General features: G+C 41.1%; 1 protein-coding gene across 1 annotated transcript in view; it reads left to right on the top strand.

The window, feature by feature from the left end:
- The window catches only part of LOC127003808 (protein ST7 homolog), a 53907-nt gene that overhangs the window by 23313 nt on the left and 11059 nt on the right, over positions 1-19535 (top strand). The window contains exons 7-9 of the mRNA XM_050870862.1: positions 12538-12645; positions 13734-13869; positions 18430-18569. Coding sequence (XP_050726819.1) covers positions 12538-12645; positions 13734-13869; positions 18430-18569 — 384 coding nt within the window. The remainder of the gene's footprint in view (positions 1-12537; positions 12646-13733; positions 13870-18429; positions 18570-19535) is intronic.

Here is a 19535-nt window from a genome sequence, read left to right as displayed (position 1 = left end):
ATCAATAGGACGGTAGTTTGAGGGATTGGAGCGGTCACCCTTCTTAGGTACAGGCTGTATGAAGGCATACTTCCAGCAAGAAGGAAAGGTAGATGTTGACAGGCAGAGGCGAAGAGTTTGACCAGGCAGGGTGACAGCACGGAGGCACAGTTTTTAAGGACAATAGGAGGCACTCCATCAGGTCCATAAGCCTTCTGAGGATTGAGGCCAGAGAGGGCATAGAAAACATCATTTTGAAGAACTTTTATAACAGGCATAAAGGAGTCAGAGGGGGGATGAGTAGGAGGAATATGCCCAGAATCGTCCAGAGTGGAGTTTTAGAAAAGTTTGAGAGAAGAGTTCAGCCTTAGAGATAGATGAGACGGCAGTGTTGCCGTCAGGACTGAGGAGTGGAGGAAAGATGAAGAAGTGAAGTTGGAGGAGATGTTTTGGCTAGATGCCAGAAGTCACGGAAGAGTTAGAGAAAGCAAGGTTTTGACATTTTCTATTAATGAAAGAATTTTGGTTAGTCGTTTTATATATATATATATATATATATATATATATATATATATATATATATATATATATATATATATATATATATATATATATATATATATATATATATATATATATATATATATATATATATATATACATATATATATATATATATATATATATATATCTATATATATATATCTATATATATATATATATATATATATATATATATATATATTATATAAGAACATAAGAACATAAGAACGCAGGAGTCTGCAAGAGGCCGGTAGGCCTGTACGAGGCAGCTCCTTTATCTCATCTATTTTTGAATGTGACAATTGTATTGGCACTCACCACATGACTGCTAAGCCTATTCCACTCATCCACCACCCTGTTAGTAAACCAATTTTTGCCTATGTCCCTGTTGAATCTGAATTTATCCAGTTTAAACCCATTACTTTGTGTCCTACCCGGTTCTCTTACCAACAAAACCTTATGAATGTCTCCCTTATTAAAGCCCTTCATCCATTTATAAACCTCGATCATGTCTCCACGCACCCTTCGCCTTTCTAGAGAATGCAAGTTTAACTGTTTGAGTCTTTCCTCGTATGGCAAGTTTCTCAACCCCTGAATCATCTTAGTCATCCTCCTCTGCACCGATTCTAACATTTTGATATCCATTCTATAGTAGGGTGACCAGAACTGAACCGCATAGTCAAGATGAGGTCTAACTAATGCTAAATATAGTTTGAGGAAGACTTGGGGCTTCTGTTGCTTACGCTCCTTGAAATAAATCCCAGTACCCTATTAGCTCGATTTCTAGCTTGAATGCATTGTGCCCTTGGACGGAGATCAGAGCTCACTAAGACCCCTAAATCCCTCTCGCACTCCAGACCTACTTATGAGAGTGTCATTTAAGCAATAGTTATGTGAGGTTGTTCCTACTACACTCAGAATACTGCACTTCCCTACATTGAATCCATCTGCCATTTATCCTGATCATATATATATATATATATATATATATATATATATATATATATATATATATATATATATATATATATATATATATATATATATATATATATATATATATATATATATATATATATATATATATATATATATATATATATATATATATATATATATATATATATATATATATATATATATATATGCTTACATATCAAAATTATTAAATAATTTGTTTCTTTTATTTAATTTTGCATGTTTTTATATATAATACATGATGATTATGTTGAGTTTATGGCTGAAAACTTGCTATAATCAGAAGCGACGTTTGAAATTTGGGGCGCGCGGCCATCTCAGATACGGGGCTGGGCGCTGTTTTCGCATGGCTGTAGTAAAGGGGTTAAAGTACATGAGAAATTCATATATTCAGGAGAATATTTTTTTTTCCCAACCATTTGTCAGGAAATAGAACTTGTGTTCTCAAGACCCAAGGCAAGCATTCTAGCATTGAGCCTGATGATACCCCCTGGCTAAAGGCTTGTTGAGTCTTTATACATGTCTTGAGCCTTTATATGGCTTCCCTCATGTAGATCAATTACTTTGTCCTCTGATTTTCTCAAGTTACTCCTCTTTATATCATACTTTTTTATGGCCTGAGACCCTCTTGAGAGAAGCAAGTTATCTTAAATATTGCCCCTTTAATAGGGAGGAATACAACACAATTGCCACTATAGCAAACCCTGCCTTTACAGACCTCAATATAACAAATTTAGGCTTTAACAAACTTGTTTGCCTTTCTGGTATGTGCATGGATTTACCAAACAAGTTCCTTAATTGCGGGGTTATGTTCAGTTGTGGGCTGGCCGAGCATTTACTTGCACGTCGGTGAGTGTAACATAGTGTTCAATGTGTGATTGTTGTTTTAATGGGTGTAGTATATGTGACAGCTGCATGTACATTACTGTACATACTTTCATCCAGTATAACGAACAAGCTTTGTTATACAGTCATACCTTGGTTTACGAGTTTAATCTGTTTCAGAATTTTGCTCGCAAATCAAAACACTCGTAAATCAAAACAAATTTCCCCATTTAAATTAATGGGAATCCCATTAATGTGTCCTTATCCCAAAAATATTAACATAAAAATCATTTTACATGTTATTTTATACAGAATAAAAGTAATTTTACTTACAAATAGCAATGATAAATAATTTACGAGTTTAATTCGTTATGGAATTTTGCTCGCACACCAAAACATTCGTAAACCAAAACGAATTTCCCTATTGAAATTAATGTAAATTCCATTAATGTGTCCCATATCAAAAAATATTTAAATTTTTTTTTTTTTTTACATGCTATATTTTACAGAATTAAAGTAATTTTACTTACAAATAGCGATGATAAATAATATGAAATACAAATCAATATGTTACGGTGGAGACTCCCACAGCTGCTAGCAACGCTCGAGGTGTAGGCTTCACCCCGGGGTTTAGCAGCCGCAGTTTTCCTTTTCCCAAGACACCGGAACTACGTTCGACCACCAATGTGAAGCTAATCCAACGTATCGTCCGAGATGGAGGGCGAACGGGAGTCAGTCACATTTAGGAGGGTATACAAGCTGCAGAGACTTGCCCCCTGTTCCTGTTGCGAGCGCAGTATCCACCGTACCTGTTTTCTTCTTTGCGGCACCATCCCTTTTAACCATCTTTCTGGGGGACATTATTAAAGCACAAAGAACTCACACTGTAGTGCTGAAATCATGACACGAGCGCACAGATGTTATTTCTACGAGTTTACAACGCAGACTGAGAGTAGAGCCGTCATATGGCAGTCAAGAATTACCCTAGACAGAGCTAGAATTAACCCCCAAATCTTGCGAAATTTTTTACGTTTCTTGTTCTGGCGAGTCAGATTTTAAAGAATTCCCCCCAATTCTTAGCAAGAATTGGGGGTCCTGCGCAAGCCGCGGTGGGGCTGAGTACGTCCACTGTCTTGCTGGACGCACCTCCATAGGCCTATGGCGATGACCATTTCCTGAGCTTCCTATGGGTAACCCTGCCAGGCGGGGGTGGACATAGAGTTCACGAGGTTACTGTTGTGTTACTGTTGCACCACAGACCATTTTAAAGCATCACAGTATGTTAAGTAAGAACTTCCGGTATGAAAACATCATTGTCATTGTTAACAAGAAATTGAAATGATGCCATTTGTCAATATTTTGTAGAGAAAAAGGATTTTTTTAAGAAACTCCGTCGTATGCAATAACGCTACGTAGCTACTGAAATACTCCTAATGAACTGTAGATACCGGAACTGTGACTAAATTAAGGCGTGTTGTCCTTGATGAGTAATAAAATGAGAAATAGTGTTGGTTCATCCAATCATATCGACAAGCTAGTGCTCTCTGGCAGATTACGGGAGGAAGGTGAAAAACAGTCTAAAAAATGGGGGGTCATTCAAAAAGGCCATATATCCCCAGATGATGCCTTAAGGTTGCATACTTGCGCCCTTTTCGTTAAAACACGGAACGCCATTGTTCTGTATTTGCCTGTCTGAATGGTTAAGCAGATAAAATTCAGTATCTTAAAAAATGTAGTGAGCTCATTTTTCGGTGAACCATAAAACCAGTCCATAAAATTATTTGTCACGGGTCATCCTGAAATACGTGTAAAATATGCATCGTAATGTCTCTTCCCCCTTCCTCTTTCCTTCACCAGCAGCGGGCAGCGGCTGTCAGTCAAGGCAGGCCAGAGAAATTTTAGGGTTGCCACCTGTTCCTCAAAATATGGATTTGTTCTGTATTGGAGGATGGGGTGTTGCATTCCTTATTTGTTTCAGATCAAGGTGGCAGCCCTAACTCTGACTCTATTCCCATTATTTTCTGCTCTGAGCACTCTCGTCTTGCAGCGAACAAAGGGAACCCACGCTCACGTCTTAGACTTGTACAAAGAGACACGCCAGTCCTCGTTGAAAGACCGATTTGGTCGGTTAGGCTGACGTAAGCCAATAATCGGTCTATCGGCATCATCCCCTCCCCTTTATGAGCCGTCACCTGGCAAAGGTTTGTGGTCTATCCTCAAAGGGACGTATATGCTTGACCATTACAGCCTCCATATAGCCCGTGTCTCCATCCAGGGGGTGGCAAAAAAACAACAAAAAAAAAACAACAACAAAAAAAAAAAAACGGGATACTTGTAAACCAAGGCATTTTTAATGGGATTTTTTTGCTCGTAAATCAAAACACTCGTAACCTGAGGCACTCGTAAACCGAGGTTTGACTGTAATATAGTATAATTATATAAATATAAATAATATAGATGATATAGTATAATATATAAATAATGCAGTGCAGAAAACACCAAGATCACACATTAGAGCACAGATGTAAGTGGACACGAGCGTGCAGGTGCTACCTCTGCGAGTGTACAACACAGACTGAAGGCAGTGTCACACTGGGCGTTTTCCTCTAATCATTGGAGCTAGGAGCAATTGCGGTTGCCTGTATACTCAACCGGGAGCGAGTTATTGGTTTGGGTAAATGCTTCTGTCCTCCCGACTTTGAAGCCATGATCATATTCACAATCATTTCTTCCTTCCATTCAAACGGCACCATGTGGATACAGGGCGACTGGTTTGTTTACGTTGTGGATACAGGCAACTGACTTGGTCATATGTGACGCACACCCAGAAAAGTTGGAGTTGCCAGTTGCACCTATCACTATTGTGGTTGGAGGGAAAAGGCCCAGTGTGACACCAGCTTGAGACACCATTCCCATTGTTTTACGCTCTAAGTTCTCTCGTCTTGTGGCGAATAACGGGAACCCACACTCAAGTCTTCGACTTGTACAAACAGGATGCTCGTACATCAAGTCGCTGCCCGTAAACCAAGGCATTTTTAGCGATTGTTTTTTTGCTCATAAATCAAAACGCTTGTAAACTACGGCATGTGTAAACTGAGGTATTACTGTATATGGAAATGGTTGAAAATACCGAACTTTAAGCTCATATGATGAACAAAGTTCATCATATACCAAAAGTTTGGATCCCTCAGATATAACGGATTTTTTAATATAACGTCACCCCCTTCTCCCCAATTGGTTCGTTAAAGTGAGGGTTTACTGTATTTGGCCACCATTTTTGTAAGGGGTATTTCTACTTTTCAAAGCACATGAGAGAGTAATCTACTCCAGATAATGATAATAATAATAATATAATAACAACAAAGGGAGTAGGTAGGAAGACACCTACTGAAACGGGCGTAAGCCACTCCCGGTGAGGTATATATGGGAAGTGAGGAGGGTGCTGAAGCCCTCCAAAGACCCTTCCCATGTCCTCACTTTTCGTTTTCCTATTGTCTCATCAACACCAGAGAGTAGTTCAGCAAGCTTCCTAAAGACAGATCCTTTCCACACCACACTACATTCACACAACACACACACCTTTTCCCAATATTTGAAATCCAAAATGGTGCACCAACACAAAGCCTCAGACTCCCCGCCTGGGGGGGGACCACAAATTCCCTCAGGGAGGACTCCCCTTCTGGCTGCCGAATTGAGAGGTGTCTTGATAACTCCTCAAACCTCTTTCTTATCAATTTTTGCAACATTCGCAGTCTTCATTTTAATTTTCATTCTGTGGAACACCATCTCACCTTCTCTTCCTCACCAAAACACAGGTTTCTGAGGCTACTGACAGCAATCTCTACTCTGTTCCCTCCTACTATCTCTAACCTAAATTTCAATCCAAAGCTGGATGTTGCATCTACGTGTACGTAGACGCAACGACATCACTTGCTCTCGTGCCCACGACCTTGACTCTTTAGAATTTTCCACCATCTGGCTAAGACTTCATTGTCATTCTACTACTAAGTACATCTGTGCTGTTTATCTCTCACCTAACTCTACTAATTATGTAAAATTCTTTGACTATTTGAACTCTTAAAGTGGAGCACATCTTGACCCACTCTCCCTTTGCTGAAATCTCCATCTTGGGAGATTTCAATGTTCACCACCAGCTTTGGCTTTCATCCTCTTTCACTGACCAGCCTGGTGAACAAGCCTACAACTTTACTCTCCTCAATGATATAGAGCAGCTGGTTCAGTACCCAACATGTATTCCTGACCGTCTTGGAGACCGGCCCAACATACTAGACCTCTTCCTTACCTTTAACCCTTCTGCTTACTCTATCAAATTGTTCTCTCCGTTGGGCTCCTCCGATGACAACCTTATTTCTGTATCCTGTCCTATCACTCCTGTACATTCTCTGGACCCTCCGAAGAGGCGATGCTTCTGGCATTCTGCTTCCGCTCGGTGGGATGACCTGAGGATGTACTTTTCCGATTTCCCGTGAAATGATTACTGCCTCCAGGAGCGAGACCCCTCTGTGTGTGCCCAGCGCATCACAGACATGATTGTCTCTGGAATGGAGGCACACATTCCACGTACTTTCTCTACTCCTCATGCTAAAAAGCCTTGGTTTAATCATGCTTGTTCTCGTGCTGTCAAAGATAGAGAGGCAGCTCACAAAAGGTGCCAGAGCCTTCGAACTCCAACTAACCATGATCTTTACATTTCTGCCTGGCATTGTGCCAAATCTATTCTTTGACTTACCTAAACCTCTTTCATCCATAGCAAATGTCAAAACCTTGTTTTTTCTAATTCTTCCCATGACTTCTGGCACCTAGCCAAAAATATCTCCTCCAACTTCACTTCTTCTTTCCCTCCTCTCCTTAACCTTGACGGCAGCACCGCCATCTCATCTATCTCTAAGACTGAACTCTTCACTCAAACTTTCTGTAACAACTCCACTCTGGACAATTCTGGGCATATTCCTCCTATTCATCCCCCCTCTGACTCCTTTATGCCTGTTATTAAGATTCTTAAGAATGATGTTTTCTATGCCCTCTCTGGCCTCAACTCTCAGAAGGCTTATGGGCCTGATGGAGTGCCTCCTATTGTCCTTAAAAACTGTACTTCCGTGCTGACACCCTGCCTGGTCAAACTCTTTCGCCTCTGCCTATCAACAGCTACCTTTCCTTCTTGCTGGAAGTACGCCTTCATACAGTCTGTGCCTAAGAAGGGTGACCGTTCCAATCCCTCAAACTACCACCCTATAGCTTTACTTTCCTGTCTGTCTAAAACTTTTGAATCAATCCTTAACCTGAAGATTCAAAAGCACCTTTCCACTTCTGACCTATCTGATCACCAGTATGGATTCCGCAAGGGGCATTCTACTGGTGATCTTCTTACTCTCCTAACTGACCCTTGGTCATCCTCTCTTAGCCGTTTCGGTGAAACTTTCTCAGTTGTGCTAGACATATCGAAAGCTTTCGATAGAGTCTGGCACAACTCATTGCTTTTTAAACTGCCCTTTTTCAGATTCTATCCCTCTCTCTGTTCCTTTATCTCCAGTTTCCTTTCTGACCATTCTATCTCTGCTGTGGTAGACGGTCACTGTTCTTTCCCTAAACCTATCAACAGTGGTGTTCCACAGGTCTCTGTCCTATCCACTCATACGCTGACGACTCCACTCTGCATTATTCAACTTCTTTTAATAGACCCTTTCAACAGGAATTACATGACTTCAGACTGGAGGATGCAGAATGCTTAACCTCAGACCTCGCTATTATTTCCAATTGCGGTAAAAGGAACCTTGTGTCCTTCAATGCCTCAAAAACTCAATTTCTCCACCCATCAACTCAATACAATCTTTCAAACAACTATCCCCTATTCTTCAACAAAACTCAGCTGACACCGTCTTCAACACTACAGTACCCTCTCGAGTTTTGCGCTTGCTTCGTTCCGAAGCTAAACTTGAGGATCGCTAAACTTGAGGTATTGAAAACACTGAAAAAGCACTTATCTGTTCCGACCCGTGGAGATTTTTTTATATTTTTATATTTTTTTATTTTTTTTTTTTTTTTTTATATGTTGGCTCTGGCACTGGTAGATTATCCATCTGGGCCTGATGTTCGGCCTCGAGCCTGTCATGGCGCAGGCAACAGTTTATAGTGGCGCCATTATAATTGGTCATGCTGCCCCTGGAGCTCACTTTTTTTCCTCCTTTACTCCCTTGTTATCTCAAAATACGTACCTTGGAAAAAGGAAGAAAACAGGAAGAGAGAACGGGTCGTTTTAAAGCCACAGATGAAGCCTTATGATTGGCTGAGCTCTGAAAACACGTTTGTGATTCGCTGGGAGCTAGTCCGATGGCGTCATCGCCGGCGCTCACCCGGTCAGCGGCCTCGCTACCTTGGGGCAGTGCCACACTGGCCGTTTTCCTCTAACCGTTGTGGCTACTGGCAATGCCCGTACGCCCATCCGGGTGCAAGTTGTTGGTTGTCCGTAACCTGGTGTTGACGGCAACTTGGGCAACCAGCAAATCCAACTTTTCCGGGTGTGTGTCACACACGGCCAAGGTCAGTTGCCCGTATCCACATCCACAACGTAAACAAAGCACTTGCCCTGTATCGACATGGCGTTATCTGCTAAAGTAATTAAGGGCTGTCGCAGCTTATGCTGCCATTACCCAAGTTATGGTCTTGTTGCTGCAGTTAAATGGAAGGAAGAAGCTGTTGTGGGTGTGGCGTGCCTGTGGTTCCTCCATGCCAGTTCTTATTGTCACCATTGCGCGTGAGCGGCCAACCCACCCATCTGGACTCCGACCACATAAACATGTGGATGGAGTAACAACAAAGACACACACACACTCACGCACGCACACACCAGACTCATCATGAACCATGGCAGATGTTTCTCACAGACAAAAATGGCTTTGCCATTTCCTAGAGTGTGTTAGAACTTATTTGGTGAGTGGTTCATACAAACCAAACATACCCAATGGCAAGATGAGAGCAGTGTTAAAGACGACTGCTCTCTTCTTGCCAAGAGCTAGGTTTGGTTCATGTGAGCCACTCACCAAATATGTTCTAACACATTTCAAGAAATGATGAAGTCGTTTCTGTTTGTCAGAAACATCTGCAATGGTTCCTAATGAGTCTGGTGTGTGCGTGCGAGTGTGTGTGTGTGTGTGTGTGTTGTTATTCGATCCATGTGGTTGAGTCAAGATGGGTGGGTTGGCCGCGCATGCGCAGTGGTGACAATGAGAACTGGCATGGAGGAACCACAGGCATGCCACACCCACAACTGTTTCTTCCTTCCATTTAACTGCAGCAACAAGTCCACAACTTGGGTAATGGCAACACCAGCCACAACAGCCCTTACTTTAGCTTACGACGCCATGTTGATACAGGACAAGTGCTTTGTTTATGTTGTGGATATGGGTATGGGTAACCGACCTTGGCCGTGTGTGACGCACACCAGGAAAAGTTGGAGTTGCAGGTTGCCCTAGCTGGCGCCAACGCGGCGGAAAGAAAAAGCTCTGTGTGACACCAGCTTACGGATAACCGTGAACTCGCTCCCGGTTGGGCGTACGGGCGTTGCCCGTAGCCCCAACGGTTGGACGAAAATGGCCATTGTGACACCGCCTTAAGGCAGTGAAGCCGCTGATAGGGGGAGTGTCGGCAATGACGTCATCAGACTCCCAGTGAATCACAAGCGTGTTTTCAGAACTGTCAGCCAATCGTAAGGCAGCCGCCTTCAACTGTGGCTTCAAAACGACCTGTTCTCTCTTCCCGTTCTCTCTCTCTCTCTCTCTCTCTCTCTCTCTCTCTACATAGCCAAAATGTTTGGAGGAAAACGTTCAGTGTGATACTACCTTTAAAGGTAGCGTGCGTGATGCCGATGGTAAGTAGACGTGACCCGTACGTGTCAAAGCAGCGTGAAACTCGGGGTGATAATGTGCGAAAGTTGGGATGGTAAGAATTTAGGATTAACCGCGAAACTGGTGGATCGCAAAACTCAGATTGCGCGAAACTCGAAAGGGTACTGTAAACGTCCTTGGTCTATCCTTAACTCAAAATCTTAACTGGAAACTTCACATCTCCTCTCTTACTAAATGAGCTTCCTCGAGGTTGGGTGTTCTGTATCGTCTCCACCAGTTCTTCTCCCCCGCACAGTTGCTATCCATTTACAGGGGCCTTGTCTGCCCTCGTATGGAGTATACATCTCACGTGTGGGGGGGCTCCACTCACACAGCTCTGTTGGACAGATTGGAGTCTAAGGCTCTTCGTCTCATCAGCTCTCCTCCTCATGCTGATAGTCTTCTACCTCTTAAATTCCGCTGCCATGTTGCCTCTCTTTCTATCTTCTATTGATATTTTCATGCTGACTGCTCTTCTGAACTTGCTAACTGCATGCCTCCCCCCTCCTGTGGCCCCGCTGCACTCGACTTTCTACTCAAGCTCATCCCTTTACTGTCCAAATCCCTTATGCACGAGTTAACCAGCATTTTCACTCTTTCACCCTCATGCTGGTAAACTCTGAAACAATCTTCCTTCATCTGTATTTCCTCCTACCTACAACTTGAACTCTTTCAAGAGGAGGGTATCAGGATGCCTCTCCTCCCGAAATTGACCTATCTCTTGGCCACTCCTCTTGACTCTTTTGTTGGAGCAGTGAGTAGCAGGCTTTTTTTTTCATTATTGTTTCCTTTTTATGCCCTTGAACTGTTTCCTCCACTGTAAAAAAAAAATGTATACATATATTGTTCATGTAGATTACATAAAAATTTGCTTTGTGCATTTTCCATACAGAGATAGGATGCATTCATAAATAGGTAAAAGCATGCTAAAAAAGTTTATGAAGTATACAAGTCCTACAGTCACCATCGTGATATTCACTACAGTAATTTTGATTCATTTATTATTCATATACTTGATGGTACAAAAGACTTCAAAAATCTTGTGCTACAATTAATTGATCTTAGCCTTTTTCCCAAGGACAACAATTGGTAACTACAATTCAGTGGGTGTGAATGGTCCAACAGTCCAACTGGGATTTGAAGCAAGGCCCCCTAGATATAAGTGGCATTAGCATCAAGCCAAAATATGCTCCATGGCTTAATACCTTTGGCTTCTTTATCTCGTCTGCATCTTGGGCCATTACAGTGCTGCTGCACAGTATTTTGCTAGTTCTGAAAAACAATTATGTAAGGGCCAAGAATTATGTTCTGAAAAATGAATGGTTTCACAACGATAATTATGAATTGGTTGGATATCGTAAGTGATGGCATGCTTCAATTTTAGATAAACACTCCCTTGCCCCACCACCACTAAATAACTATTACTCATGAGGTCCAGATGTTGGAGAACCAGCGCGGAGAGCGATACAAGGAATATTTTCTTAAATACTATGGATCTGTAATAAAGTCAGGGAATTCAGTGATATATTAATCTCCTGAAACCCACATGGGAAAATGGTTAGTGTACTTAGCTCTGCTTATTCGGGAGTGAATGAAGCATCGTGGAGATAGACGAGTCAGCTGACCGAGTCCCCTGCAGATGCTTGTGGGCCATGGACAGTGTATGGACTTTGCTACACTGAGCATTATACTGGAACTTATATACATATGTACAATCCAATTATTAACCATAAAGGGTGTGGAAAGTCAAGATGGTAAATTAACTCAGGGAGCAGAATGTTGACTGGCCGCTGTCCAATATCAGAGAGAGAGGTTTTGTTCCTCTGTGTACATGATGTCAGTTATGGTGGAGCTTCGGTGCTTTGACACGTGACGTCATTTACTGCCACGTCAGTGAGGGTTTCTGGTGTAAAAGTTTTTCCTGTTTAAGATTTACTGTCGTAAATTTACTTTAATTATAATAATCTTACTTATTCAACTATCTGATGTGCTATTTCCCCAAATAGTGAATTATTGCTCCCTAATGACATATATGATTTAATGTGAGATAATTTTATATACATTAATTTCTGACATATGGATTTAGTATTTCTTTTACTTATTTATTATGTATAAATGATGATATTGTTGCCAAAATGACATACTTGGAAAGTGAGGTAGACTCTCAGGGGAGCTGGAGAACAGTTATTCAGGATAAGAAAGGGATGATGCACAAGAGGTGTGTTGTAGAATTCATTTATGAAATATGTATTGAGTATGGATATATGATCTTCATATGTTTTATTAATTTTTATTTATTTTCTATTCTCAGTACCTGCTAGAGATGAAGCCTCTCATCCTACCACCAGAACATATCCTTAAGCGTGGTGATTCAGAGGCCATCGCTTATGCATTCTTTCACCTCCCACATTGGAAGAGGGTGAGCATGATTACAGTTTGCCAGTTTTCTTCATCCAGTTTCATATTGTGGATATGTTGAGTGAGATTTCTTATTAGATAAATAAAGGGCTTCTCAAAAGCTTCCAAAGCTTTATGATCAACAAGGTTTGTGTAATTTACTTGCAGCTACAAATACTATTGCATATGTATTATGTGTACAGGGAGGCTACCTCTCAACTTAAATGTATATTTTGTTCCTGGTGAGTTTGCAGAATCTGAATTTTGTGTTATGTAAACATGGTACAGATCAGGATTGCCAAATCCTCAGTAGTGTTTCCTCATCAATAAAAGTAGCCTCAAGTCACCCAAACACTGCTGGCAGTGCTGGAAAACACCTGCCCAGTGTTCATTTGACCCATTAGCCATGCAATGTTATGCAGCGGTATGCAACAGAGTTAACAAATTATGCCAAGATGGCGATGTTACCCAAATGCCACACCAAATTGTTGCACAGGAGGTTGGGCATAGATTCTGGATAGAGAAAGATGGAAGCTCTTCTGCCGTGGCCATCCCGTGGTGGGAGCTCCTAGGAGCAGGCGTTGATGAAATGATGATGATGATGAGGTTGTGCAGGCAGGGGGGAGGCAGTGTTTGTAAAGGACACATCATAGTTATATGAATGTGGCCATTGTCCCCTCTGCTGCATCTTCTTACCCTCTATGAATATTTAATTCAACTATGCTGTTTCCAGTAAAGGGTTGCCTGTAAGAGCTGCTTAAGGAATATTGTGAGAGAGCTGTTTTTTGCGGGTAACCATTTTTGTTGCATATCACTGATCCACTGTCCATTGTGGCTCACCCTCCCACCTGTGTGGAGTTGTACAGCTAACAGATCCACTGAACACAGCCTGTGTGTCTGATGTGGTGGCCACTCTGGGGCTAAACATCTGCCACAAATTTTGATTTGGATGAAACTGTTATTCTATGGAAATTATGTAATTTAAACAAAATACTGTCTTTTTAACAATGCGTTAACCCAAATTTTAAACTTGCATAAAACAAAAAGTACATATGTTATTTGTCTTTTCTAACTCAGAAGTAAAACTCAGAGGAAATGTTTTCTTTACAGGTGGAAGGTGCACTAAACCTCCTTCACTGCACATGGGAAGGAACGTTCCGAATTATTCCATATCCACTGGAGAAGGGTCACCTCTTCTACCCCTATCCCACCTGTACAGAGTGTGCTGACAGGGAACTCTTGCCTTGTGAGTGGCTAAGTGGCTCTTATTTTTTTGTAAACTATATTTGTTGTTGATTAAGCTATATTGATTGTAAAGGTTAAGCTGGGGTCATATTCTATAGTTATATTTTGCATTGGAATTCATCTCCGCCACCTTGGCCCTTGACCCCTTGGATGGTAAAAACCCATTACCCCAAGACACAGGACAAGTGTAACATCCAGGTTACCACAGGTTACCTATCCTAGGTGTCCCCAGTTACCCATTGATTGACCAGTATGAAAGGGAGGATGAACAACTGGGTGGGGTGAGCAACAACTATCTAGGTCACAATTAAACCTGAGGCTGCAGATTCATAGCTAGGTATACTAGCCACTACACCATTGTAGCACTATTGAATGTATATATGCAGAGACATCTCGAGTAATGGACGTCCTTCTCTTTTGATTTTGCGGCGCCCTTGTCATTAAGCCGCAAATTTTGAAAAATCAACCACTCTGGTGCGAATCGCCATAACTCCCTTATTTCTGGGGCTACAGAAAAGTTATTGATATCAATTGATAGCAAAATGCAAGGGCTATATTATATAATGAAAGACTGGGCTCGAAAACCGACTCGAAAAGGTCGAAAATCGAATAAATTTCCCCCCCAAAAAAAGTTTAAAAAAACGTATTTTTGAGATCCCAACCTTGAAACCTACTCATTTTTTGAGAATTTTAAAAAACCTATTTAATAAATGATTTAGCCCTGCCAATGTGCTTTCCAAAATGGTGCATAACGTTTCCCTACTCCCAGTAGTTTCGTCGCTAGAGCTCGAAATGAAAACCCTATCGAGGGTGATTTTTACAAACTCCAGGCATTTTGCCATTTTTGTCGTGTGGCATTGCTATTGCCTCTGGAAAGCTGTAATTTTGCATGCAGCCCCTCCTGGCAATGTATTTTGACCACCTCGAAGGATGTTTTGATAGCTTGATTCTAATTTCGTCGTCAAGCCGTCACAAAATAGCCTAATTTTCGGCCCTTTTGCCGCGATTTGGACACGTCTTAGTTTTTTGCTTATAATCTTTATATTTATTTAATGTTTTTCAATATTTCTTTTCTGATTATTAATCTGTATTAAAAGAGCTTTCATCAGCCACCAAGCACGCCTTCCTAGCTTCAGTAGCTTTCGCTCGAGCTCGACCAGAATTCGCGATGAACATTTGCCGAATCTGACTCATTTCACTTGCCGTGACGAAAAACCTTCCTGATGCCACAAAAATTAATATATCTGCATAAACATTCATATATGAGCACTTCAATATGCTGACTATCTTGTATTAAAACCATTTTAAGATATCTATATAAAAAAGTTATCCTTTTTATATAATCATTTCACCATATAAATCAACCTATATTAAGCGCCTTATTATACTTTTTTTTTTTTTTTTTTTTTTTTTTTTTTTTTGTATTCAAACATATTTCTTCCCATTTATGAATAATGCATTTAATTTGCTTTCTTTTGATACCCCCTGGACCCCCCCCATGTATATGCGACATTTCTGCGAGGAGGTATTTCTCGCAACACTGGCTGGGCCGCTGCCACCAGAGGAGGCTACATTTTTGTGAATATTGTCCTCAATATTGTATGATATATTATGTATATATCATTATATATTATCATGATGTGGTGTGAGGATTTCTCTTATTGAAGCATCTGGCAACCCCATAGTCCCTCCTACCACCACCACCATGTTGGGCGCGGGCGGGCGCCACTGACGTAAATATTAACGACAAATTTTTTTTTATATCACAAGAACGAGTGATTTGCGACGGCAAAGCAATACGGCAGTGTGTTGTATGGACACTGAACCCTTCATAGAGCGCCAAGGCATTCATGGCTGTGAGTTGGGTCTTAATCTGAAATAATACCTTTTCCCCATACGTAGTGTGTGAAAAAGTGGGTGTGCATGAGTTGCCAACTCAGCATGTCTGCTAGCTCCTGGCTTTGAGAGGTGGAGCGCCTTCGTGCTGTGATGACGTCATCAGCAAATATGGCGGCCCAAACAAACACATATAAGTCTTTCCATTGCATTTCACCTCTATGCCACCATAACCACTGCAGCTTCCTTTTCATCTTCTGTTGTAAGGAGTTCATCAGCCAGGACAGTTAGTAATGCATGTTAAACGTCGCCAGGAAGATCAGCGTACGTTATTTTGCTGCGAGTGAGACGCCATTACCAAAGCAATGACGAGGCTTTGTAAAAGGACGGCCTTTATCTCCACTCTTGCAGCACTCTTGGAGCACTGGCAGTTACTGTGGGAAGAATTTCTTTTACACTATGATTTTCAGGGTGTTGGCCCTGAGGGAGTGAGCCATTTCAAAGGCTGTAGTTGGGACCGAAAGGGACAACTACCTCCCGAACCAAGACCAAGGGAGAAATCCCTGGCCACCTGTGACATCAAGACCAAGATCAAGATCACAGATACAGCGAACACTGCTCTCATTCACGTGGTATGCTCTCCCTACGGCAACGTAACTCATCCCAAAACGTAACTTCTCCTAAATCTGAATTCTTCTGCAAGGTGAACACCTATCTCAAAAGCTTTGGGGTGCTTTCAGCAGGTGTTTTGGTAGAACAGTGTTGCCACACGCCATGGCTACTTGGTGCGACGAGCGGGAAATTTAAAAATCCTAAAAAAAATTCTTCCATGACAATCCGTATAAAATCGAAACCATACTATTTGAGGGACGACTGTATTAAGCTACTTGTTTTTAGAAGGAACCATAGTCGACCGTCTGAACTTTGTTCAGCTGTAGCAGATGAAATGGGCAGAGTGACATAAATAAGTAATAATTTCTTTGTAACAGGATAATTTTGTGAGCACTGCTCATATGTATCTAGTACAGCATTTGGCAAGGAACTTATAGGTACAGAAGACCAACGTGATCTCCACATTCTGAATTCAGTGACATAATCATGTAAAGCCTCCAGGCCCAGAACTGGATCATTTATTAAGAGGAAGTCGTTGTACATCAATAGCGACCAGCTGCAGCTCTCTGAGCCTCTCTCTCCTCCTTGTCCAGTACCCGTCTGATACGTGTACCAGACAAGTCAGCGAGGCGAAATCCGTAGAGCGTGAATAAACTGTGGTGTAAATACTTGTTCTGGGGGAATATTTCACGTTTGTTTTTTTCTTTTTAGCTTTAAACATAATTTTTATGTTAATGTGAATTAGTAGATAATCATTCATTTATGCTTTTTAATAATCATGGTGCCCCACCCCACCCCCACCCCCCTGGATCTGCCACTGACTGCAGATAGTTAAGAGTCTACAAAGTGATGTTATAGGTTACTGCAGATAGATGAGAGTCTACAAGGTCCTCCATTTTATTACACATGCCTTGGTGGTGCCCTGAGAGAGAGAGAGAGAGAGAGAGAGTTGGGTCACAGCATAAGTGAATCAGCTGATTGGAGGCAGAGTATGCTGTACCCAGTCACTTCTTCTGTGGCAATGACCATTTCCTGAGCTTCATATGAGTAACCCTGCCAGGTGGGAGGAGTTGGAGTTCACAAGGTTTCTATTGTTTTACTGCTGCACCACAGACCAGTTTAAAGCATAAGAAAGTATGTACAGTACTCTCCAGTACGAAAATACATCATCATCATCATCATCATCATAAGAAACAAGAAAGTGAAACAATGCCAATGTCAATATTTTCTAGAGAAAAAGGACACATTAAGGATGTCTGTCGAATGCAATGCCGCTAAGTAGGTAGGAAAATGTTTCTTATAAACCGTAGATCTCGTAACTGTAACAAAATTAATACGTGTTGTCCTTGAATGAAAAAATGAGATATAGTGTTGGTTCATCCCATCATATGAGCAAGAAAGAGCACTTTGGCAGGTCACGGGAGGGAGGTACAAGACAGTCTCAAGGATTTGGGGTCATTCTTGCATACCAGATATCACCTTTAGTTCATCTCATACTCTCCCATTGTTTGTGGATATTTATGTGACAAAACTGGTTGGTTGAATTAAATTACAAGGGGAACTTTCAAAATATTGCCCAAGTATCCATAATTTCTTCTTATCTTGTCCCAGTAAATCCCCGCGGTTGCTGGATGCTAGCTAGGGGTTTTACTGCACTTCCTATTCAGATAGTGATATTTCCTATGATTGCAAGCATAGGCACACTCTTAATGTTTCTAATTGTAATCAATCAGAAAACAAAAGAAAAAAAAATCACTCAGTAATTGTATGGCACACAACACATATATCAATTTACACAAGAATCAACCTTGGGTGCCACACACCCAGATTTCCATCACACACTATCACTAACTCTGTGGGTGCCTCACCCAAAGAGAGGTCTATAACCCAAACTAAGGCAGGGTGCGGGGTGTCATGGCTTACATCTAAAATGGTTGGGGTAGATTGAAGATACAGTGATGTGTGGATCTCTCATTGCCTTCTAACATTTGAAAATGGCATGATATTACTAGGCTTGGGTGTGTCACACCCAGGATTGGTGTTTAAGGGTTAATCTTGCATCAAGTAGTAAAAGCAGTCAGAATTTTTTTCAAGATGTTATTAACCTTTCCAGCCTTCCATGAGGTGTCTGTGTATCCCAAGAAGGAGCTACCATTCTTCATTGTGTTCACGGCTGGCCTGTGTTCCTTCACTGCCCTGCTGGCGCTTCTCACCCACCAGTACCCAGAGCCAATGGGGGCACTCGCTAAAACTGTAAGTGAACTCTTAGTCAGACATGAAGTAGCTATAGGGGTACAGTGGTCGATTACTATTACGATTACTATGTATGCTGGCATCAGAGACACACCAGTGTTGAAGATGTGCCCCATTTTCAAGTGCTTTATTTTGAAAAAAAATATCCTGACCTTTACCAATTACTCAAAGATGTTTTGTTGTTCGTTTCCTGACTTGCAGTACATATCTGTCATATACCAGTGGACCAGCACCATATTGTGGCATATATACCATACAATACACACGTATACCATACCATAACAGCAGCACCATATGGAAGGTGACCAGCTCACCCTGGTAGTTTATTTACTAATGATGAGTTTTTGTTTGACTGGCATTTGACTGGCTAAGACTTGTAGAGGAAGTATGTGGTTAAACCTCATAATACCATTGAAATATACTGTGTGTATTACCAGTTTTACGGCAGCTTTTTTCATTATCACATGAACATAACAAACCAACATCACAATATGAACAAATGATACCATGGAGTTGGCAACTCCCACATCAAGACCAAGACAAACATTAAGACAATAACAATGGCTGCTGTAAGTGTATCCTCGTTGTTTACCAGATCTTCACAGCCCTTCAACAGTAACAATGACTCCTATCTTACCTGTGCTCTTCCTATTAGGTTAGGCCTACTAGTGATGCAACATATGGAGTCCAAGACACATGATAATTTTTCAAGTCTTGTTTTGAAAAAAAAATTGCATATTTGATGCCAGCAAATATGATACTTTGCAAACTTTAGATTATGATTACAAATACAGTAAATGAAAGTAGTATTTAAGAGCAATTGCTGAAGAAGTAACCACAATCATAATCATGATTAAATGTACTGTGTTACACATTATTTTGATACATAATTGAAATAAGATTTTAGCAAAAATTCCGTCCACAAACATTAAAGTGATATCAACTAATGATTCCTAATGTCATATT

Source organism: Eriocheir sinensis, chromosome 3, assembly GCF_024679095.1.
Source record: "Eriocheir sinensis breed Jianghai 21 chromosome 3, ASM2467909v1, whole genome shotgun sequence".
Classification (NCBI taxonomy): domain Eukaryota; kingdom Metazoa; phylum Arthropoda; class Malacostraca; order Decapoda; family Varunidae; genus Eriocheir; species Eriocheir sinensis.
The sequence above is the reverse complement of the archived record's forward strand: the minus strand, read 5'-3'. Positions and strand labels throughout refer to the sequence as shown.